The sequence below is a fragment of the Tympanuchus pallidicinctus genome, unplaced genomic scaffold (genome assembly GCF_026119805.1).
Source record: "Tympanuchus pallidicinctus isolate F22 unplaced genomic scaffold, pur_lepc_1.0 scaffold1, whole genome shotgun sequence".
Taxonomy (NCBI): domain Eukaryota; kingdom Metazoa; phylum Chordata; class Aves; order Galliformes; family Phasianidae; genus Tympanuchus; species Tympanuchus pallidicinctus.
Window position 1 is genome coordinate 52,208,620 of NW_026294618.1, and position 25,341 is coordinate 52,233,960.

The following is a 25,341-nucleotide window of genomic DNA, read 5'->3' on the forward strand; positions in this document are numbered from 1 at the left end:
AACAGGGGCCACCTGCACTGCTCAAACACTAGGTAGGCTGCACTTCTCAACTCCATTCTTGTTCTTGTAACTCAAGGCATGACATACCGTGGTGCATCAGTTATCTTTACTGCATGGCAACATACAGTACTTCTGTTTATCTATCTTTTTTTAATGAGATTATAATCTCTTTGGTCAGAAGCACTCATTATGCGCATATGTAAGCAGTGTGTCAGCGTCAATACCTTCCCAGTTTCAATTGGCTTTCCCGCATTAATAAAAGTCCCATCTTAATCAATGGGACCTTTGTTGCCCGTTTCAGCAAGGAAGGGACGGGTCTGAATGGGCCGTAGGGACAAAGCACACCAAAAAAGCCTGTGGTTAGTGCTATGAGGCAACTGTATTTGTGTCGGCGTTAAACATGCCGCAAGGCGCGTGGAGACGCTCAGCCTTCATGGAGGCTGCCTCCCTTGCCCATTTTCAATTCTGCATTTAAAGCAAAACGACAAATGCTGTGAAAAGTTTATCTCGTCCCTACGTGCAACTCGCCTCAATCAACAACATTAAACAAATAAATAAGAAACAACAAATCAAACGGAAAGAAAAAAAAAAAAAAAAAAAAGCCACGATGATAAGTCAAAGCACAAAGCCTGACCCCCACCCGATCGCGCAGGGTCGGGCCACACAGCGGGCACAGCCCAATGTTAACAACCGCAGGTTGCTCGGGCAGCAAGCAAGCGCGTCTGTTCCTTAACTACAACCGGCACCTGCTCGCCAAAGGCCCCGCGCAGCGTTAGGAGAGCGGAGGGAAAAAGCGAGAAGCGCGGCGAAAAAGACGCCGGGCCGAGACGGACGCGCTCGGCCTCCCAGCGCAGCCCCTGCCGGGCCGGCTCCGCTCGGGCCCCGCCGCGGGCCGCACCTGCCCGGCCGCACTCACCCGCCGGTGCCGCCGCTGGGGTGGTAGGCGGTGAGCACCACGCCGCGGGAGCCGGACAGCCAGCTCATGGTGCGTGCCGCCGCATCCCTTCCACGGACGTCGAGACGGAGCGAGGCGGCCCGGCCGCGGCTCGGCGCGGCACAGCCTCCCGCCGGAGCGCAGCGCAGCGGGGCAGGGTCGGTGGCGGCAGCGCGGCTCTCCGGGACCGCGCCCCTCCCGCTCCTCCTCCTCCTCCCGCCGCCGCCTCGGGAACCGGGTGCCCGGCAGCACCAGCGGGAGGGTCACGGCGGCCGCTTCCGGCTGCGGAGCTCAGCGGCTGCCCGCGGCCCGCTCCTGCCGCCTCGCGCCGGCCGCGGGCTGCAGCTGGCGTGGAAGCGCTCGAAGGAGGCAGTCAAACGTTACCGCGCTTTGAGCGCCGCGTAACGGGGCGGAGCCGCCGCTGCTGCCCGCGGACGCGGCTTGGGAATGGCTTTGATAATAAAAACTGAGGTTGTTCTCGGTTTCTAGTGCTACTGTGCGCGCTGCATGTAAAAATGAATAGCAGCAGAGCATTCCACGCTTGCTTTCACTTCTACGTGAAACGGATTTTATTTAAATTATAATCTAGCATTATAAAAATTCCTGCGAGCAGCAGGGTCAGACGAGGATACCGGGAACCGGGCTGCCTCATCGCTGCCGTATCATTCCCCAGCTTCTGACTGCAGCCACTTCTGCCACAAGGAAATGGATTGGCTTCAATGTTAACATAACTATTGCATTTCTTTTTTCTTCTCAAAGTAAATATATATATATATATAATGCAACAGTTTCGCTTGCAATGAAACATCTGAAAAATTCAGCACTGAGTGTCCTGGCACATCCCAAGGTCTATATCCTCATTTATCTGAATGGCTGCACCCTTAAATAGGAGCACAGAGATTCCAGCCTGTGCTCTAAGGAACAGCTGAAGGAACTGGGATTGTTCAGTCTGGAGGAGGCTCAGGGGAGATCTTACTGCTCTCTACAACTACCTGAAGGGAGGTCGCACTGAAGTGGGTATTGGCCTCTCTTCCCAGGTAATAGTAATAGGACAAGAGATTATATTTTTAAGTTGTGGCAGGAGAAGTTTAGGTTGGGTATTAGGAAAAAATTATTCTCAGAAAGAGTAGCGATGCATTTGAAACAGGCTGCCCAGGGAGATAGTGGAGCAACTGTCCCTGTAGGTCTTAAAGAAACATCTACATGTGTCATTTAACAACATGCTTAGTGCACATGGCATTGATGTGTTGACAGTTGGACTCAATGTTAGAAGTCTTTTGCAACCTTAATGATTCTACGATTCAGTGGAGCACTGCTCCCCATGGTCAACTGACCAGAATTGCCCTCAGGCAGAGCAAGGCAAACGCGTCCTTCAGAACCCACCATGCACTCAGAGCTAGGAGCTATTGGCTTTGCAGAGTTCATTGGTGATGTCTGGGCATAACTGGACTTTGTCATTGACTTAAGCAGATAACTTTATCCAGGTTTCTTCTTAATGAAGGGTAGCCCTGTATGAAACACAAAGTGGGCTGTCCTTTACTGCTTTAAAAAGGCTCATATCACCATGAAATTTCAAGCCACAGCTGAGGGACCCATTCCCTTCCTCCACCACTGAAGTTCAAGTTCAGCCTGTGCTTTAAATAAGTGAAAACAACTGGAGGCAAAGGTGTGTTTAGCAAAGCCTGGCTCTTCCATGTCTTATGGAGACTGCTTTATCTGTAAGCAACTTGTTAGGTTTTTGGACTTTTCCTACTCAAATCCACTTTTTTTTTTCAAATTTTGGGACCGTGGCAGGATCCCCTTATATCCCAGTGCACAGCTACAGTGCATCATCTCTCAGGCCATGTCTGAAAAGCAGAAATCTATTCCTCACACCCAAACACATGCAACACTCAAATGTTTGCACTGATAATTTTAGAAGTACTTCAGCATGAGATGAGAAAGCAACCTATTAATATATGTCACTACACCTATTTACTGTTGCCTTTGGCTCTTAAATGCATGTGCTTAACTGTTGAACAGCTTATGCAGAATTATTTTTTTAAGGACCCTTTTTCTTTTAAATTGAAACAAGAAAACTAAAAATGTAAATTAAATGAAATTGCCTTAGGACCTGGCAGTTTCTAAAATTTTCAGCTAACTGGCTGCATGCCACATACTGTACTTGATTGTAAAACTACCTTCAAAGAAGAGATTAAAGAAGAAAGAAAGAAAGAAAAGTGAAATATCTGAAGCATTCTGTGCTTAACGAGTGCTTGCCAAAGTGCTATGCCAAACAGAATATATATTAGGTGCCATAAGAGCAAAAATATAAAGTGCTTTCTTCTTTGATAAGCATCTTAAAACACATCATAATTAGGGCATAACACACGGTATGCCCTCTGTAAAGAAAGAATGCAGAAGCACAGTGTAGCCAGTGTGGTGTCAGAAGGCACTGGTCTAAGAAAACTTTGCTGCAAATGAAAAGTGGGAGAAGACTTATATGCTGCTAAGTGACAGATGAAGAATGGCAAAATCTAGAATGAGCTTGTACTTATCAACTGGAGAGTAAGCAAGTCTTTTTAAGCATATCACAATGCTGATGGTGAAAAGAAAGGACATAGAAATAAAGAAATTCTGTTAATAAGTGAGAATAGAAATTAAATTACTGATAATTCAGAAACACCAGAGATACTAATTGCCTTCTTCAATCTGCCTTTAGCATGACGCACTTCAAATGTGCTGAGCATGAAATAGTTCCTGAGGATTTAGGAGGTTAGTTCTAGGCACACTTTTTCTTTTACTCTGTCAGACAGCTTGATGGGTTCAGACTCCTTCCTGCTATGACAACAGAACTCCAGTCCACTTTGTTTCTCTTTGCAGAAATGATTCTGGAGGCAGCTAGATAACATAGACCTATAGATGTTTTATTTCCATATACTGACAGGAATATCCTCACACTTTCACTAGTCTGTCCTTTGCCTAAAAAAAACTTGCAGTCAGTAATTACTGAGTTTGTAGTTACTAGTCTTGTTCTTAACATGGTATGAGTATAGTAATGTGGAAAGTAAGGTTTCTTATTATCAACTAGACAAGAAAGTACTGTCTGGGGCACATAACTTTACGTGGTAGAAAAAAGATATCACTGAGGGCGGTAACTACTAATCATATCGTCTAGCTGCTGAACCCAAGACTCCTTCAAAGAGTTCAAGTATTCAGATTAAGATGTCAGGCAGCGTCCTTCCACTTAATGTAATTAAGAGCCAGAGCCAAGTAGATCACACAGGAAACATATGCTTTGGGGTTTTTTTAATAAAGCAATTACTGAAACGAAAATGTCTCAGAAAATGTCTGATTTGTCACTGTTTTCACAGAATCTCAAAATGTCTTAGGTTGGAAGAAACCTTAAAGCCCACACAGTCCCAGTGTGCCATGGGCAGGGATGCCCCCCATCATCTCAGGCTGCCCAGTACCCATTCAACCCGGCCTTGAGCACCTCCAGGGATGAGGCACTACAGTTTCTCTGGGAAGCCTGTGCCAGTGCCTCACCACTCTCCAAATAATTTCCTCCTAATAACTAATCCAAATCTCCCCTTTTTTCATTTAAAACCAGTACCCCTTGTCCTATCACTACCCATCTAAAAAGTCAGTCTCCCTCCTGATTATAATTTCCTATCAAGGACTGGAAGGAACTGATATGCATTTGTTTAACGTCTACTTTTGAATTCTCACTGCAAAGCACTTCTTTTTTTCCTTTTTTTCCCCTCAAAAAACAAAAAACAACACTGACATCTTTTTGTTTCCAGGCGATGGTTGTTTTTTCACATTGATGTTTCTGATGATACATTTGATGATTCTGATGATCAGTTATCAGCAGGTAGAAACGCAACCTATTGAGAAGCACTGGCTTGAGAAAATTGTAGATGATAACCTTACAATTTCAAATTCACGGACCGACTTCAATGGCCCTTCCTCAGTAGGTTTATTCCCACCGAGTTCTAGAGTTCTCCTTGGAAGCAATACCAGAGTGTTCAGACAACAAATGCAGGGCTGCAGTGAATGGACAAGTGTGCTTCAGGACTTGCAAAATAGATTTGCAATGACCTAGTGCAGAACATAATGCTAATCCTTTGCATAACCTACTGTAAAATTTGTTCAGATGGATTTTAAGCCAAACTGAAAAATCCTCAGCCAACTCACTGCATTTCCATTGTCCAAATTATGCTTTCAGGGCTCCAGCTAGCAGCCAGAGATTGCAAGATAACAAAAGAACAGAAAGTTTTTTGTACACTGTAAGATGATGTCAAACACTTGCTAAGCTTCATACTTGATGTTGCACTCCACTACATGAAGACCCACACGTTTGAGTAGTATTCTGCAGCCATTAATGAATTATGTTAGCAGCAGTACGGGAAAGAACATATAGTATAGGAATGAAGATTACATGTGCAGGGTAAGATTTCTGCTGAGCTCTTGATGACTACATCCATGCAAGTGATTTTAGGCTCTGCTCAAAGGCTATCAAACATGTACTATTAGCTGGTAAAATCATCTGGTTTATATTATCCATTCCCTTTAGAACATAAAGATGAATCATGCTCTAGAACTGTCTGCTCCTTTCCATGGACTAGGAAGATAAACTAGATTATGTGGGTCACATGCAGATATCCACATCTGCCAGATAAGATCTTTAATTCTGTTATGCTGCCTGTGAAAATACATAACATGCAATGTTCAGTTGAAATGTGCACCATATGGCAAATAAAATGTGGAGTGTTCAGTACTTTGGAATGTATGGTACTAGTAAGTAGGAGGTGTTTTAGATCAGCTTAGTTACCCCTGAATACCAAAGATAGGGACTAAGTCATACACTTATACGCTGAAAGCAAACTTGCATACAGAAAGCTGATAATACTCTTGTTAGCCAGCACATAACAGACTTTTCTTACAGCTTGATCCTTCAGGCTATTGTGCACAGATCCTGAATTCAAATTTTAATAGGATTTTTTAACGGACAAATACGTCCATTACTGCCAGAACACTGCTCAATAAATGGAGGACTTATTCTGTAAGCAACACAGAATTGTCAAGAAGTGACTGCAAGGACATAACCACAGGCAGGAGAAATAACCCCTTCAGGTTCACTGCAAGTAGTCCTGGCCTTCCCTCTTACTGCCCTTCACACACAGATCTGAACAGCTGAGTTGTTCCAAGCCTTAGCAAAAAGAAGAAGGAAAAAAAAAAAAGAAAAAAAGGAGCTCTTCCCACCTTCCTTTCTTTCCTTACAACTTACTCTAAAATGTATCTGGTGCACTCTGGTGGCTGCTTTGGTAATTCTTTATTTGAGAGTGCAAGAGGTGAAATAGTAATTACTGAGACAATTTTTGAGATTATCCAAAGCCTGATGAGCACATGAGTTTATTGCAGTTTATTCAGTTTGATTATTCTCGAATGAAACTCCCGGAAGAAATTCAGGTCGCACCCTCCGCAGCCCATCTGTTTACCTTGCAGGAATGACAGGGAGTTTTGATTATATGAGGTTCTCATCTCACCTGCTTTAATGTTTTTGCTCATGGTTGGACAGCTGCTCCGTTTTACCCAGAGGTTTATCAGTTCTAGTAGTGATAATTTATCCAACGTTTATTTACTATGTGACCTTGCACAGTCCTCGTCCATGCTTGCATCCCTTTCTATGTCCACATAATGAGGTTAATAATATCAAGCTCTTTGTGAGAATTATTCACCATACGGTGAATCACATTAAAAAGAACAAATGATAAACTTGGTATACTTTGTAGCACCTCCAAATGAGGTATAGGACTGTGCGGGAAAACCTAATACTACACCTGAAGTTTCACACCACTTTTGGAAAGTTAGCATTAACTCTGGGGGGTGGTGAGGGTTTTTTCATTGGCAACTCTGAATGCCTCCTTTATTTTGAGCTAGTTTTGATACAATTTTAGTTTTTCATACTATTACTTCACATGCCTCTAATTGTGAAAAGAGTGTATTTTTAAAATAAATTTGTCTTAGTCTTTCTTAATTCTCACACAGTGTCTTAGAGGTAGATACACTGTCCTACTGTATGAAAATGAAATAAATATAGAACTCCAGAGCATGGCATCCAGTGTTCCTGATCAATCCTTTTGCGTTTGTGTGAAGCAGCTCTATAACTTTTCAAAAAGTTTTTCTGGGTTAACTACACTACATGCTCACTATTCTGCCAGAGATCTTTCATTATCCTGACCTTTTTTTTTTTTTTTTTTTTTTTTTTAACATCTGTTCCAATTCGAATCAATCTTCCCTGAGCATAAGTCTTGAACTCCATGGAACAACTGTACACTATCACAAACACTTTGTTGTGGTGAACGCTTGCTCTTCTCATGGCTGTGACACTCGTGCTTACATTTCTCCTATCACTGCTTTCAACACAGCTGCAGATGATGCAGTTTGCACATCAAAGCATGCATAGAGAACTCATTCTGAAGGGTCTAGTTTGGCATACCTGGTAACCTTTTGCCATGAGGTTACTGTCATATGAATGCCAGAAATACTGATTTTATTCTCTCTTACAGTGTGACATTAAACCCACAGGGGACAGAGGAGTAGAGAAACTTCTCATAACCCACAACTCCAACTCTCCTGTTCTTGCAGTCAAGTTCAGACTGTTATATCCTGCACTTCAATGTAATTGAACAGACAAACTGACCAGCCCACAAGCTTCACCAAGTGAAACAGAGATGGTGGCAGCAAACGAAAGCCACATCCTGAAAATAAAACCTGTAAACCACAGAATGATTTGCTGTGTTAAAACCCAGGCTGTGCCTCACTCAGCATGTCAGTTACTTCCCTGAACCACTTCAGGCCATGATGCAGCGTGGGCTGGGACAGTTTCTTCACTCTACATCTGGCTGAGAAACTGAAGCCAAGTACTCTCATGCACATGTCCTCTACGTCAGCCTACTTTTTGACTCCACGCTCTTCCTTTCATTATCCGTCTAATTTTGCTGCTGTCTGCAGAATTCATCACAGCTGAATCTGCAGCACAGAAACATCTGGTGAAGCAAAACATACAATAGCAGTGCCAGAGAATTTTTTTTTCTGTTTAGTCAGAAAAGCTCATGAAAATGGGGAAAAAAAAAAAAAAAAAAAAAAAACCAGAGCTACCCAGAAATGTGGCTGCTAGCTGACAACAAACCCTTCAGAATAACAAAGGAAATAATCGCCTGAGTCATCAGCTGCTTAAAAGAAAACCTTACTCTGCAAAGGCTTTTAAACTAGAGGATGCTCGGTAAAATGTTGAGTTAACCCAGAGCAAAGTATTTTTAGTTCTCCTTTGTTGATATGGAAAAAAAAAAAAAAAAAAGTCATTTGGCATCATTCCTTTCGCACCCAAAACAAATAATCACAATTTTTAAAACCCTTCCCTCTCTCTTGTTTTACACAGTGAAATTAAATTCAGCCACACTATCTATGGAACAGTGCAAGCAGTGTATTATTCTTATTACTCTGAATTCAAAACAGTCTTCTGAATGCAACACGAATTAAAAAAAAATGGTTTACATCAACTCAGAACTGCATTTTCCAGAAATTTAACTAAATTTTAAAAGGGCACCACACTTCAGCTATATATGAAGTCCTAACTACAGTTTGAGAAATATGACATTAATGGGACATCTCATAAAACTGTATCTGTAAGAGTCAGAGATAGAACCAGAAGGGAGTAAGAATATGCCCCTATTCTTGCTTGCTGCAGCCTTTTTTTTTTTTTTTTTTTTGTTAAATCAGCTTCCCAGGCTTGTTTTGTTATTTTCATGATAGTTTTTGCATAAACCATTTTTAACAGCAAAGCACAGCACTTTTGATTTTGAATTAAAGGATAGGACATCTGTGTTTAGAAATTACTTTCCTTTTCCAATAGCTTTGTTGTAACAAGGACTGGCCAAATTTTGAACAAAGAAATTTGCAAACATAAACTGTAAGAACAAAAATGATTATTTGTTTCTGATATTTTCCTGATGCTTTTCATTTGTCTTTCATAAGTATTCAAAACATAACTCCTCTGCAGAACAAATACAAAGAAAATTGATGTAAACGTGAACACCTGTGCAAGAAATTTTAACAAGAAATAAATGTTTGAGTGCTTATTTGGTTCTTTGTGATTGAAAGCAGCCCATGCGAAAGCTGAAAAAATATCACTCATAAAGAAAGACAAATAAAAACTCAAAGCAATGTTATAGCTATACCTATGCATACGTGCCAAGCAATAACTTTACAGTCCATAAGTATTTTTAGGCTGATGCATAGCCACATATGTGTCACAAGTCGGAGACAGTTGACTGGATGATCTTATAGGTCGTTTCCAACCTTGTGATTCTTGTAATTCTTGTGAAGTCATTTTACTTGTCATCACATCCATAGCCTCTATGGCCATGGTCCTCAAAGAGTACATTTGTGACATTCACTGATGACTAAGTTTGGGAAATCATTTGTTGTGGCAAATCTTCTCACACATGTCTACAGAGACTGTGACAGACAGAGCTTTACCATGAAGCTTGGATGAATCTGCAGAAACACAAGGCAAGAGTACGCTACCAGCATTGTGACTTTGGAAGCAATAGCTGTTATTACAGAAGGCTAACCTTGAAAGTTTGTCTATGACGGGATATAACGTGTAGTTTCTGCAGGAAAAACATAACGTTTACAGTTTGCTTAAAAACATCCACAAGAAAAGTGGTATTTGTGTAATAGCAGTCAGATTTACTTTGATTTAAATCAATACAGAATCTTGCTATTTAATAACTCTCATAATATACAGTAGTGTTCACCATATGTCTGCAAAAAAAAAAAAAAAAAAAAAAAATCATCCAACCACAAACAAAACCAAACCAGCAGAGCACAGCATGCCAGGGGTGTGTGCTGCCTGTCAAGGGATATACCACACAGTCAGCACAGGGAATGCACACCTGGGGCATGGCTGCCACCAGAGCATGGGGCTCAGCCCCCAGGCACCCGCATTGGTGCTGGATCTGTTTCAAAGTTATCTGTTTCAAAACATTTTATTTTATTTTATTAAGCAATCCTTTAAATTGTATTTTAGCAAGTAAGCATTTTCAATAGTTTTGGGAGGCTGGGGGATTGATAAATTCTCAACAAAAAGAGATTTGTCCTGTATGTGAGCATGCATGTGACAATGACATTTGGCAGAATGCGTAACTTACAGAGATACTTCTCATGCCCTCAGCTTTGCCGCTCTTGAGGGAATTTAGCTATTTCATTTAGTAATGTTTGGGAACGTTTTACAGAAGCACACGTGGGGACAGTCACCTGCAGGAGCGTCTCTCCACTTGCCACCTGCTGGCTGACATGCGAAGTTCCCACACCATGGATGTATTTCTGCTCCACGACAGTCTGCAAGTTGCTCAGAATTGTAATAGCAGCATTAACAAGTATCACAAAAATTCATTCATGTCAGCTCAGCAGATGGGAGTAATACTCATCACTACTCATACTGTTCATGTTTTGCATCTCTCTGTGCTGTCGCATATCATCTAGATTTAAGAGGACAAGGTATAAGGGTGAAGTATTAATCAGAAACATGGCAAAAACAGCACACGTGACAGACAAACAAAGCAAGGCTCACATACTGTCCAAACGTTTTCTCTCAGCCGATGACTGTATGTGCAGACATATAATCATCTGCTGTAGGAGAGTCTCATCCTCCCCCTGGCATTATCTGCTGCAACATTTGTTCAGGAAGACTTTAAGCTGGCTCCCAACAGGACCTCAGTGCCCTTCCTTCATCCTCTCAAGAGCAGCACTGGCTGCGCTGGAGTTGGATGGCCCTCCATATCTTCAGGCTTGTGAATTCTGATCTGGGGACAGAATTTACAGTTGTGGGATGAATTACTTTCTTTCTTTGAGTTTATAAAACATTTGTCATGTTTATACTGCCTTTTCCTTGTTTATGGGGGATAACTTTAGGACAATCAAACAATTTCCAACTTTACTTTTGACTTTTCTTTATTTTTTTGTTAGATCTCCATTTTATTTAAATATCAGTCTTTGCATTGTATAGATATTTTACAAAACAGTGATATGATCAAATTTGGGACCTTCCTTTCTCCTGGGTGTAAAAAAAAAAAACAAAAAAACACAAACAAACAAACAAACAAACAAACTAAACACCAAAACAGGAGGAAGAAACAATGTGAAACTCTGTAAGGATTTGCTTGCTATTCTTCCCCAATGCCTCCACTAAAATGACAGGATTAGCAAGGGTTGGCTCCCTCTCATCTTCATGCTCAGAAATAAATTTCCTATTCGGACTCATAATAGCAGTACCTAATTTTGGAGCACTTCCCAAAGGTATTACTGAAAGGTGCTTTCTCACTGGGTTCTTCCATACTTTAACTATGCCAGTTTTACTCTTCCACAAATGGTAAAGAAAAAAAAGGAGGGCCATCATCTAGCGTAGATGAGATTTTATCAGTATAAAAGTATTTTATTTATAACTAATTTAATGCTCATATATGTATTTAGGTACCAATCCAAAATGCTGTTCTACTGTTTCTGCAGTAGGGCTTCAACTAATACAGCTATTGTAAATTTTTTAAATAATAATAATAATAATAATAATAATAATTTAAAAAAAAATAAAAAAAAAAACCACATTTCTCACTGATATAGGCTGGTTTTCAACAGCACAGAAGCCCAGAAATTACTCACAGAATTTCTGAAAATTACTCTTCAGCTACTGAACCTTCAGATATGCATCACTTTTAGTTTTACCAAAAGGTCAGCCCGGAGGCCACATGTCTATACACGACTTCTGGATTCCTGATCAGATCTTCAAATCTGTGTGTCTCCATGAATAAAAAGTTAACGGGAAAAAGCTGTACATCTGCCACAATCATTCTTTTGGTTTTTCTTTTCCTGGTATTTTCTTCTCTCCAATCGCTTTGGGGCATCACTAAAAATACAAAATTGCTACACAAGATTATCGTTGCTTGTGAACAGATCTCAAGCTGAAGATTATTTCTTTTTCATAGCCCCAGTTTGAGAGCAATCTATTTGTGGAAACATCAGGTTCTGCAATATTATCTATGCAAAATGCATTTCATTTCAGTAATCCCAGGAAGATGCTCTCACAAAGAATCTGCACAATGTATAATGTGTGCTGTTAGCTATTAGAGAATATAGCCGTAACAATCTCAAAAGTGCTAAGTGCTGCCTAAAGTACTTGTTACAGGGGTGAAAATAGAATTCTGGTTTATCAAATGACATAATTTGTTAGTTGCCAACAAGCTATGAAATGGGAGTAACTTAGGGGTTACTATATCCTGAACTGGGAACGCCAGCCTCTCAAGGCTTCAAACTTCTTCGGACTCACTGGAGTTCACTATACTGAGCTGTTCAGTTGAGAATATTGTAACTATTTTAGCCATCATAATTTCTCCGTCGTTTGACTGCAAAAAATTACCTTCATGAAAGGCAAGGCTGATGCTTTAAAATGAAACTTTGTAACAACTGCCTTGAAAGGACCTAAATGTCAAAACATAAAGTCTTAGTACCTGCTTTGCACTTTGCGCTACTCACAGTTGAGGATGGAAAGTGCAATAATGTTGAAATATATGTTTATGTACAATTCTTCAATAGCAACACATATAATACATAAGAACACTAGGAATATAGCTACAAATCTAACAGTGGCATTTTCTGTACTGTCATAACAGTCTTACAAGTAAACAATGCATGCTAATAATAAAATAATATTGGTCTAAAACACACATTCAGACCACAGCTGCTGCTAACAGGATGTTTGCTTCCAGCAACCAAACAAAACGCAATGGAAGCTGTGTTTATGATAAGCAATATTAATATTTAAATTATATTGAATATTATTTCTTACTCAGGATTTGTACAGGTAATCCTAGCAATTTTTCTATTGGCTGCTGTAATTACAGCACCAAATAAATTAAAAAAAATGACAGGAAAGGCAGCCTGCAGACGAAGCCTAGGCCTTAAGCAAGTAAGATACAAGACTTGAAGGGGAAAAAAAAAATATTATCCCCGTGGACTATTAACTGTGTTTTAAAGTGCAAGAACTGAGGGGTATTAATTATAACCAAGATGAAAAAACAGATCCCAAACAGACAGAAGGTGGTGGCATTTCCCACGAAGTGTCATTACGCTTGTCACAGGATGCTGAGTAGGCTAAAAGCTTGCAGGGGTCTGAAGTGAGACCAGAGATGTTAGTGGGAAATAAATCTATGAAATATTACCAAACCTCTAGGAAGAAATCTGGATCAGGATCTGCCTGGCAGCATATGGCTGCAACTGTGTGCTAGCACTGCTTTACAACTCTATCTGGGAAGTAGTAAGTACTAATAGGACACCACACTGATGGATTTTTAGCCCAATCCAGTACAGCTACTTTTGCGTTCACATTGTTTATAAATAAAAATTATTCCAGTTCCTTGCAGCAGTGAAAGTAGTGTAAATGTGTATGAGTGACAAAAAGTACAAGTTATGATGCAGCATATATCACAGCAGTAAAAAAAATCTTTATGATACTGCGTTATTTAGAAATTGAACTTGATTTAATGTTTGATTTGTTCTTGTTGTTTGTTTTAAGGAACACATTCTTTTTAACAATGAGTGAATTACTTAAACTTTTCAAGGATACAATTTTCTCATCAGATTTTAAAGCATCCCCATTCAAGGAAATTTAGATCACATGTAATCTGCTTTGGTCACAAAAAACTCCAGGAACTCAGCTCCCATTTTGAATCCTGACAAGTGCAGTTTGGACTGCTCCCGAGATGAAGCAATTCTTCTATTCCAGCCGTTGTAGCTGAAGCATTTTAAACACAATAACATTGACGGTACACTTATCTGCAGAACACAGACCCTTTTCTCAATTGCAAGCCAAGTTTTTAGCTATCTTCATTCAGTGAATTATGCATTAGCAAAGTAAACCTGTATTTAAATTTTAATGCAGCGCTTTAGTCAGGTGAAACTTGTATTTAAGCCCAGTTTGGAAATGTAAATATAAAAAACGTCAATAGACAAAAAAGCAAGAAAGGATGTCCTTTGCATCACTGCAAATTTCAGAGTGATATTTTGAGTTAAAAAATTAGAGCTGCCAAATAACTTTTGCAAGCGTAAAATATAGCAATATTAAGAATTCCTCTCTATTGAAGGCTTTCCAGAAAAAAAAAAAATCTATTATCACCATGTAATGTCAGTATATATCAATCCCCTCATCTTTCATGAAAATCAAGTTCAGACACATCCCTGGAGCTTCTTGTAGTGATGCACACCAACTGTCCCATTGAATGCTTGGCTCTGCGTTTATGTTAGAGACAGTACATACTTGGGTTCCAGCTGTACTTCAAATAAATGTATATTTATATAAATATACATTTTATATACAATTTATATAAGTGTATATCCTCCAGACTAAACTACAGCAGATAGTACAAATAAAGGAAACTCACTTGAGAATACTCACAAGAACTCACCTGTTTAAAGATAATATTAAATACACTTCACACAACAGGACTTTATTTTAAGCAGAATATTCTATATTTTGTTTTCTTCCATTTTATCTCTAAAAATTTGACCAGTATTTATACGTTCTTCAGTATCATAAAAGTGCCTGTAATATTTAATTCTATATATTAGAGCATGTAATATTTGAATTTTGCTCCGTTCATTCACATTTGCACATACAATCTTATCACTAGAAGCAGGTAATAAGAAAGAGCAAGCAGAACCTAGTGATTTGCTAGGCTAACAACCTTAGCATGACTATTACCAGAGTGTGTCCAAAGATCCTCTAAATTATAAACTTGTGTTTGATTCAGGAGCATGATACTAGTAATGAATGAGAAGGTCTGCCTTTGCCTATTTGATCCTTGTCATGTTCCAGCCATGGAGATCACTGTGTTCAAACATGAGGAATTCTGCTTTTCTAGAATGTATATGCTGTGAAAGAGCAGGCAGCAGAGTAAGACCATTTGTATTTTCAGTCCTGGTGTTAGAAATACCTCGTGTTTTTTCACTTCTCAGAGCAGTTATTGGGCAGGTGACCTGGTGAGTGCTTGGCCATGTTCCCATTTCCTTCAAGCTGGGAGTCCTGCCACTGGATGTTCAGAAATGGCTTTGGTCATTTCTGCTGTCAATAATATGATTTTTCAAATTAATTGTCTTAATCAAAGCAGAATAGTTCTCAAATTGACACTGACATAATCCTTAGTCTTAGTGGGAGTAATGTCCTTAGCACTAATACAGAGTGCTGGGTAACTGAACACTAAATGGTGCCCTTCACCACCTTCATTGCTCCCTGTCAATATGTCCATCCCTACTTAGACTTTAAAGGACTTCACCTGAAACTATAATTAAGTATTTTAGAGCTTCTTTCAGTTTTGAGGTTCTGTTCTTGAGATACAATATTACCTGCCTGACCTGAAATATGGCTTTTATTTTCTCACCTCTATCCATGCCTACACTTCATTGTGTTCCCAAGCTAAACTCAAAAAGCATCCATAAATAGGGACAGGATATTCTCTCACAACTAACACCAATCACTCTTCTCTGCACCACTGACTCAAAAAGAGATTTTTTTTTAAGAAGTACTACCACTGAGCGTTAATTTATACATTACATTTTAACATTACAAACATTTCACCTTCTGTTTTCATTAAATAATTTGTCATTTAGCAAATCATTTTTTTAAAAATTGCCAATACCAGATGTATTTAATATGAGTGTTACAGTAGACACCAGCAAAATCACTGACAATCTATCCCAAGATTCAGCATCCTCACTAACTAACACAGATCAGTTTAACTTCAGCCTTCACCTAAGTATCCTAGCAATGCAAATCTCAGGGAGTACCTGAAGCAAACACAGCCCAGTGGCAGGAAATTTGCAGCTGGCAGGAAATGCAGAGATGTCAGCAACCACTGTCCAGTCACTCCACAGGATCTTCCACCTTCAGAAGCTTCAGAATCCTGCTAGCTTCCAGCACGGGCTTACCACCAACAGTGCAAATTACACTGTCATGACATGCTTTTTTTTTTTTTTTTCCCCCCATTAAATGTGTGCCAAATCTCTGTCGTTTTGTGTGGGGATTTTTTTCCCCCACTCATGAAAAGTTTTGAATTCTGACATCTCACTTTCTCCTAACTATATATATTTTAAATTATGGTGAAAAACAACCATGGTTGCTTGGTACTTTGGGTACTTACTTTGCTAAAAATAAACTATGTTATACATAATATGGTTATATATTAAAAAGGATTGTATTGCAATAAACATGCAATTTATGGAAGTATGAAATACTACTAGAAGCACTGATCTTGCAGTAGCACAGCAGCATTCTACCAGAATTTTTCCATTACAATAAACAAGAAACAACTGTTGTCAGATGGCAGCATGATGCCAATAGTCCAACATAAGGTATTACATAATTTTAGTCATCCTAATCCTAGCACATAAGCATTAATAGAAGCTTCCTTTAGTAAAAATATCATGCAGGATTTACAAATCTGAGGTAAACCTTTAGATAGATAGCAACATGAAGCCAAAAACATTAAAATGATGTCTCTGCATTGGCTCTAAAGGCATCTTGAAAGAAAATATAATACCCCATACAGCACTGAAATCTATTCTATACAGGTCAACAGGATTTATTTCCCCTTTAGTAAATTGAAATTGACCTTGTACCTTGCCAGGTGAAAGAGTATAATGTAATTGCAAACAGTGCAGATTGCAGGAGGGATTCAGCATATACAAGGGTGTCACTGCTTGCAAACTGCTCTTGAAGTTCTGAAAGACACTTCAAACTGACATTTACACAAACATATCTTTTCTGCCCTCATTTCACCCCATAAAACTGAAATCCTTTCCAGATCCCAGATGTAGCAAGTGCTCATACATACTTTCCAATGTTTTTCCCATGATTGCTCATAAATAACTTCTTACCCTATATCACTTTTAACAAAGATATGTTCTAGTGTACTTATTATCTACATTTTGATGAGTGCCATTCGATAACTAGTTATGGCAGTGGTCATCTCTGTATTCTTCCAATTTTGTTTCTCCCAGTTGTTATTGACAACACTGGGCATCTCACACAGCAGACAGTACACTGCTGCTGTGGAGAACAAAAGCTAAGGACAAATTTTATGCTATACATAATTCAAAATGCTATCACACAACCCAATCCTTAAATTTTATTAGAAATTGATCTCTTAACTGAATTAACTACCCACAGCAGGTTTTTATCCAGATTAAGTTTACTTCTGATGGTTGCCTAGAGGCAGATAGTCTTTAAAGATTACTGGAGGTCTAAACCCTTCTCTCTCATATATATAATTACAAATCAATACTGGGTCTCTAACTCATAGAAATAATGTGCTTTTCTCTGGCTATGGAACCTGTTGTCACGAGATCTAATCGCATTTACTGTTGTAGTAGCAAAATGTAGTACTTTTCTAAGAGATTAAACTGTTGCAAGTGTTGGCCACCTAATATGGCACCATATACTTCCCTGCTATGAAAAGCAGAAAAAAACAAAGCTGTTTAAACAAAATTAAAAATTCCTTTGGGAAAGATCTGTGGGAGACCAGCTCTTCTCCAGTACCTATGCTTCACTATAATTCGATAGCAGTAAGACACAGGGGAGAAGGTCCCACAGCTTGCTTACATGGCAGAGGTTCCATCATCTAAGACAAACTATAAATGGCTCCCAAATACATTTATCTCCTATTTATGAGGATGTTACCACAACTTTAAATGTCTTTCTACACATGTATTTGCACATCTGAGCAACTGGGAATACAGTGGATGTCTGCATGCAGAAGTCAATGGCTTCACTGTTCCTCATGGAGGAAACCGCAAGGAACATGAAGTACAAAATAACGCACATTCCTTGCTCTTTAGAAACTACATTTCCTATTCACAACAATCAGACACACTAACAACTGTTAAGTGTACTTTACATGACAGAAAGAGAATAGAAGCGGCACATTGCTACTCTTACTGTGTAAGTTTTGCTTTAGAATTCACATTCAGGTGCTTCACCTTCTTCCCACTGAACACTGCTTGTACATACAACTTTGTTCCCTTTTGTGTCCGAATAAAAGTATTATAGAAGAGTTACTGAAGAAATGAAATACAGCACTCTTTATAATGGCTGGGTGCCACTCCTTCCCCAAACTGCTCTGCGCAATTAGAATGCCAACCACCTACAGATAACATTCAGGATATGTCTCTAACTACTTTAATATTTACTGGTAGATTCTGACATTCAATCACATGTAAGTCATCTTCAGAAATTTGTTTTCTGTACAAAGAATGAAGAATTAAGTACTGCAATAGAGTTGGCTATAGGGACTGCTTCCCCCCCTTAAAAAGACCTCTAATTTCTGCCTGAGGCACAGAAAACGAAAGAAGAAAAATGTACATGTAAGCAAGAGCAAGCAGGTCTGGGTCTCATTATCTTGGTTATGTACATGCACACACATTTCAACAATGGATAGCTCTTTGGTTTTGATGCAAGAATTACAGTAATATCCATGCTGTCAGTAAATGCTTCTGATCACCTGATCTGGAATTAAGGAGACAACCTGCTCCAGCACCTGATAATATTTTTACTTTGAAAACATGATTAAAAAGAACAGAACCAATAAATAAATTAATTAAAATGATCATTCTCTGTAGCCTAGAATGGCTAGAAGGAAGAAACAAGCAGAATTTTTAGTTCCATATTTACCTCAATTTTAAGCTTATTTTATGAGAATACGAAGTATGAGTACCTCTGTTTCTTAACACTACTAACTTTATTGAATGACCGTAACAACTTGCATTTTGCTGGACATCTTTGAGTTGAACCTGCCTCCAATGTCATTCTTGCCAATTGTTTTTGCCTGTATACTATTATATGTTTTTAATTAGCATGCATTTACTTATATCCTCTCATGTCTTGTCACTACTACAAGAAACTTTTTAAACTCCAACTATTTACAGGGTTTTGTTTTGTGTTGTTTTGTTTTTACAAAGTCACCAATTTCTTGCTATAACATCTCTTGTCTTAAAATGACTCAAGTTACTGATCTAATAACATCTGATACGTATTCAAGTTCCCACCACCACTCAGTAGGAAGCACAGTGGCTAAGAGATGTTATGGATTGTTGGCTTTTAACCGTTTTTATTTTCTTAGTTGGATTTTCTACAAATTTCCCCCTGTATTTACCCCCTCTGCTTTACATCCCTGGTGTCATTTTGATCCTTCTGCTGCAGAAAGGAAAATTATTTAAGTGACGTTTAATGATTTCTTCAGGCTGATGTATGCTAATGGCCATACTGGTTTATTCTTTAGACTGGCGAGTATGAAGATGGTTTAAGAAGTACAGGTTTTCAAAGTACTAAATCTGATAGGAAATTATAATTAGAACATGATAGGAAAGTTTCCAATGGTTCTAACAATTACTGTTGCAGTAGAAAAAAGAAAAGAAAAAAAAAGAACGTGGCTTTTCATCTATTCAGCCAGTTTTGCTGATGATGCTGTGGCTATGAGGGTAAGTTGATAAAGATTGGAAGAAATAAATATTTGAGTAGGAAGAAATAACGGTGTAGATGTCTAGCAGAATTACTACTGCTTTATTTCTTAGCAGTCTGAGAAGAGCCTCATTCCCCTTGCTGGCAGGATCCTGCCACAGGACAGAAAGCAACAGCATCTCTTTGCCTTCCTACAGCACCTGGCATTCCTGGTGAAAAACTGAAATGGGATTTCCTGAGCTCTGGGAATCCTCCCACTTCTGTATAGTTTCTGAGAGGCACTGCACACAGCTGGAAGGGCAAAAACAAAACACAAACAAAAAGAAGTGGTAGTAACCTTTAGTCAGAGCTGTCCTACAAATACATGAGACTCACCACCACATTGCACAAGTTTAATTGAATAAAAACAGCTGGATGGGCACTCCTAACTCAGTTTCAGAATTTTCTGTAAATTGTCGTATATCGGTTAGAAAGTAGTTTAAGCTATTCCAAGACAGCCATAAACAAATACCATCTTTTTGAGTCAAATGTGTGATGAGACTGAGATCTTCACAGGGCTAATACATCCTCTGTAATCCTCTTTAGTCAAAATGAGTGGAATTAACTACTTGAAACAGAATGTCTTTACTAATGCAGCATTTTCCTGAGCACATGCTTTTTATATCCTTTGTCACTTTGAAATAAAAATGAGATTTACTGTTTACACATTGCTGATGTCTAAGTCTAAGTCTTGAGTCCTCCGTTCTACAGCTTCACTGTGGGCTTCTCATATACTCAGTATCCTCCAAGGAAAAACAGGTGGCAACTTCATAAAGACAACTGACAAGTGTATAGCATCTTCAATTGGAAAAAGAAGTGGATTTATCTAAGTGCTATATTTGGTATAAGCAAAAATCCTACAAGAAAAACAGGAGAGAGAATAAGAACACTCTGTCCTAGAGGCCAAAAAACATAGGAATAAAATGAGAACTGTCAAAAGTCAATCTGAGTCCTGACAGCTGACAGGCCCTGAGACTCACCAATGTAAATTAAAAAAAAATGAATGCTACTCTTTGACAGCATAGACTAAAAAAGAACTGAAATTACAGTGAAGATGTTATAGAATAAGAATAGAGATGCAGTTAAAAATAGAGTTTGCACAGGCACCTCAAAAACAAATGAATTTTCTGAATAACACCAAATTACATTCAATCCTGAAGCGAAGCTTTAAGTTTGGTAAAATGAAGCCAAGCAGAATGGATAATCTGCCCTAAACACTGAAATAACTCACCTATGAAATGGGGAATTCAGTAGTAAGTACTATATATATATATATATATATATATATATATATATATATATATGTGTGTGTGTGTGTGATGTATTTTTTTAGATATCAGCTCATGTGATGCCACATTGTCTGAATTGTATATATTATGCTTACATTCTCAAGTAGAGAAAAACTGTGGTCTTGGCAACTTTACATCTGTTGCTCTGTGCTTGACAGTGCCCATGTCTCTTAAAATACTCTGAATGAAAGGATATACTGAGATGCCGAGGTAAATAGAAAGATGAGGTAAAGTACAACAAATGTGTCTTTACCAAATTAGTACAGATTTCAGTATTAAAATAACTTAATTGATTAGAGGGGTATGCAACTAATTTAACCCTTATGTACTTCACTAGTACATTTGATATTGTACCACAAAAGGAACATAATTGCATTCACAGTTACACTAACAAGAGAGCGGGAGAAATGAAAGTTTATAAACTGAGGAAGGAATTAACTGAAAAAAGATAGTGTTATATTATACGGAAAAATGAGTTGACAAGTTGGGGAAGAGAAATTTTCCGATTACAGTTTCTCAAGGCTCCTTCTCACTAGCCATGTTATTATTTAATCTTTTCATTAATAACTTTAGCACAAAAAGAAGAATGTGACACTTGCTGACAGCACGAGTTTAGGAATATCAATTTAGAGAACATCCAGCCTATTTTACAGGGGGAAAAAAAAAAAAAGATGAATAGAATGATTGGGAAAAATGATACAAGTGATTGTATTTAATAGACATAATAACTAGATTTTAAGTCATAAGTCAGAGGACTCATCAGTTTAAAATATGAGACATTAATTGGTCATAAGACAGCCATGAGCCATAAGACAGCACTGTAAAACAAGAAAAAAGATGTAGCCAGACTGAATAGAAAAGTGTCAATATTATCAGATCATTGATCAGATAGTGATTAAAATCAGTTTGCCCTGTGGGCACTCATAATCAAGAAAGATTCAAGCATGGAATGATCACATGGAAAAATTTAAAAAATATTAGTACAAACAGTTACGAAACAAGATGGATTGCTGTTAAATTTGCTGATTGTGAGTGCTTGTAAACATAGAAATCTGGAATGAGAAGAAATGCCTAGAAGCTTTCCACTGATAATCGTGTGTTTAAAGGTAGAAATCCACTCCTAAGCAGTAAGAATAATAAAGTTTTAGGATATCCATCGTGGCCTAGTAGGGGCAACATGTTTCTGAAAAAGTCATTCCACAGGAAAACACTTTGTCTAGGCATGGTCAGCATGAACGATGAACAAAGTGGCCCAGTTGTAACAACTACAACCTCAATCTCTAAGCAGGATGAAGAATCACAGTGATTCCTCATCCTCCCTCTTCTCTCTGCTCCTTCTCTGCCAGTCCCTTACAGTCAAAAGTGCTGGAGCAGCAGAAACACCCTATCAGCACACTGCCCCAGAGTCCCTTCAGAAGTATTTTCCAGGCCCACCAGAAACATTCCCAGGCAAAGTTCAGTTCATTGGCCACATCTTGAGCCACACAGACCCAGATCACAGATTGTCAAGGAGCAGATTAAGTCCATACAGATATCAAGGCCTGCACAACCCAGTGAGACCTCCTGGTGAACATAGAGCTGTTGCAATCAGAGGAAGAGAGGAAGACATGACTGAGAGCACTGCACAAACAGAACTGTTTTACTCACTGGTCAACTTTTTTAAGATAAAAAAACCACATGTATCAGGTGGTCTCACGACCACTCCTAAGAAAATAATGTTTCACTTGTTGCTATTTCCATTAACAGTCTTGTATTTTGTGTGGCTGCTTTCTGAAGCAGATTGAAAATAACAAGAAAAAAACCACCTGGTTAAAAAGTTTGTAACAAATACTGCATTTCCAAAACAGCACATCAGGCCTGGTAATGCTCTTTCTCGCCAGTGTAGCTTAATTATTCTCATTTTGTAAAATGGAAACTGTACCTAACATAAACACACTTCAATTCAAATTTCTGCAATACAATTTACTGTGAAATATCCTTTGCAACACTGAATATTCACTCCTCCCCAATGAATGTCTTACATTCATGGATCTTTGTCTTCAGTTTGTGGTGCTTGGCACTGTGCTCCAGAGCTGTTCTATCTGCCGCTGTCCCCTTTGTCTGTCTTTCCCTTGTCAGGAATCACTGCTCAGCTCATTTTTGTACAGTTATGCTTTCACATGGTGTGCTATCTTTTTTCATGTAGATAACTACATATATTTATTTGAAAGCACCTCATCCTTGCTCATAAACTTAATGTTTTTTATAATTATTTCTTCAGCTGATCCATTCCCATTCAGCAAGCCTGCTTTTGTCTGCCTGAAGCCAAACAGAAGTTTATGGGCAAGCTGAATGAAAACTTTGCTGTTGACTTAACTGGGTACAGAGTCATCCTCTAAACCGGATAATGAGTGGATAAAGAGACCAAGCACTGCTGCATGATTTCTTTTCGCAAGTATGAGCACTCTATTTCAGTCTATTTACTTCTGATTTCCAGAAAGGGCATTTTTCAGAACGGTTGTATAGTAACCAAGGGTGTAATATTCTTCCTTTAGCTTTGCTAAATCCTATATTTGGAAATGATGTCAACTTAAAAAGAGAAGAAATATTAATTTGATTCCCAAATTTCTTCTAACTGTGCAAGTCCTAAGTAATTTTAATTATCTGTTTTTTAGTAAATACTGAGTTAAAAGCCTAACTACAATTCCCTAAGGATTTGATTGTAACCACCGCTTGGGCAGCCCAATGTATTATTTTATTGGTGTGCTCTAATCTTGTCACATTGCATTCTTCTGAACTTATTAAGTACAGTGCTTCATACCCAAATATCTTTTCCTTGTGACATATTAGCATAACATTCACTTAACAGCAGCAGAACTTTAAAATCCAATTGACAAACCTGGTCTTTCTGGTAAAGTATTTACACAGATTAAAAAAAGGACAGCTGACCAAGCACCTTATCATTTATGTGTATGCTGCACTCCTGAGAAAAAAAGGACAGTGCTGACGATAAGCATTTTTCCCAGCACACCAGCTGCCTATCAATTCTTAACTCACCAGCACAGCTTAATTTTTTGTCTCCTCACTGTTAAGTGATTTTTAACTATTTCCATTCTCACGTAAATGAAAACTGTGTTTCATAGCTAACTCAAAATGTACTAAAATGGTTTAATCAGAGCTCATAATTTCATGGAAATGTCAGAACATTTCATGTTTATGCACTCTTTTCTACATCACAGTCTTCAGAGCTTGTTGCTATCTTGCTGCTCACTTGCTAAGGGAGATGCAGAATAAAAGACAATATAATGCTGAATAGCTGCTGTCAGTGCCTGACCAGAGCAGACTGCAATACCCAGGATCTATGTGTCATGATCTGCTGATGTGGATGGAGTAAGATATACAGTTCTGATAGAATTAAGCCGCATTTTAAGCCTGAGACTCACTACAGATGACCAATTTGAATGAACCTTTTCCTGTTCTGCTCTGAATGAAAATACAAGCTCTCTCAGTGATGTGCATTGATTCCAAGAACACCTTTTGCTTGTTTATGTCCCTTCAGATACTGCTGCTATTCACCTCTCCAATGATACTCAGTAAAATACTTATCCTCCTATTTAGCTTTGACAGATGGAAACTTACCTAACTCGCATCCACTCAACTTGATAAAATTCATTTTCTTTGAACACTGCATTTACTGAAATCCCTTTGCAGCAGTGCTTTCAATAGCTCTGCATCTCTTGTAAAAGATAATTGTCTAGAATTTTTAATATCTAAACCCAATTTTATTCAATTCTTTCAGTCAGTACTAGAATAATCAAACTATACCCTTGTCCATTTGTCACTCATTTGTTAGATTTTCAGACAGGCACATGCAGGTTTTCCAAACATTTCTCATCCAACAAGAGAAGAGCCTCCTGTAAGTTTGGTAAACTTTTGTGAACTCTGCATCCTTCCTCACAATATCTACAAAACATTCAACAGCAGGAGGCTGCCAGTGGCTTAAGAACCTAACTGTGGTTTTGCTGCATCCTCCCTTCTGATTGCACAATTTCTCATTCACTCTTCTTCCTGTTTGATGTTTTATCAGCAAAGCAAACCCATGAAGCTATGGTTCAGAAGCAACAGCAAGATGCTGCTGAGGAAAAGAAGAGAGGTGGTAGGATATGTAGGGATAGTAGGCAATGATTTCTTATTCTCCAGTTCCTTCTGCATTTGCCCAGAAAAGGAGCAGTAGCATAAAACTCTACATATCAATTAAATTAGAGCTATAGTTTCAGTTAGGCTCACAGAACAGGTTAGATAGTTTTAACAGCTGAGTGTCCTGTTTGTTATCATTTTAATAACTGTTTAAAAGCATCTACAGACCACATATATTCTAGAACAAACACTAAAACTACACTGATAAAAAGTTATAGTAAGATTGGTTTTCTTTTTTTTTTTTTTTTTTTCTCTCTTTTTTCTTTTTTTTCCTCCACTTACTTGAATATTTATTTTCACTTATTGGAACGTTTTCCTAACTTGGGCAAACACTGGGCTATTTAAACCCACTC

General features: G+C 38.6%; 1 protein-coding gene across 3 annotated transcripts in view; it reads right to left on the reverse strand.

Annotated features, from left to right (window-relative positions):
- The window catches only part of ARHGAP18 (Rho GTPase activating protein 18), an 84,753-nt gene that overhangs the window by 58,970 nt on the left and 442 nt on the right, over positions 1-25,341 (reverse strand). Inside the window, exon 1 of one of the 3 annotated variants that reach the window (XR_008203551.1) lies at positions 917-1,117. The exons of 1 other annotated variant lie outside the window; for it this stretch is intronic. Coding sequence is in view for 1 of the 2 variants with exons in the window: in XM_052671390.1 (XP_052527350.1) it covers positions 917-984 (68 nt within the window). In the remaining variant the exon portion in view is untranslated. Of the gene's footprint in view, positions 1-916; positions 1,118-25,341 lie in introns of those variants that run through there. One more of the 3 variants, XM_052671390.1, reaches the window with a different exon arrangement.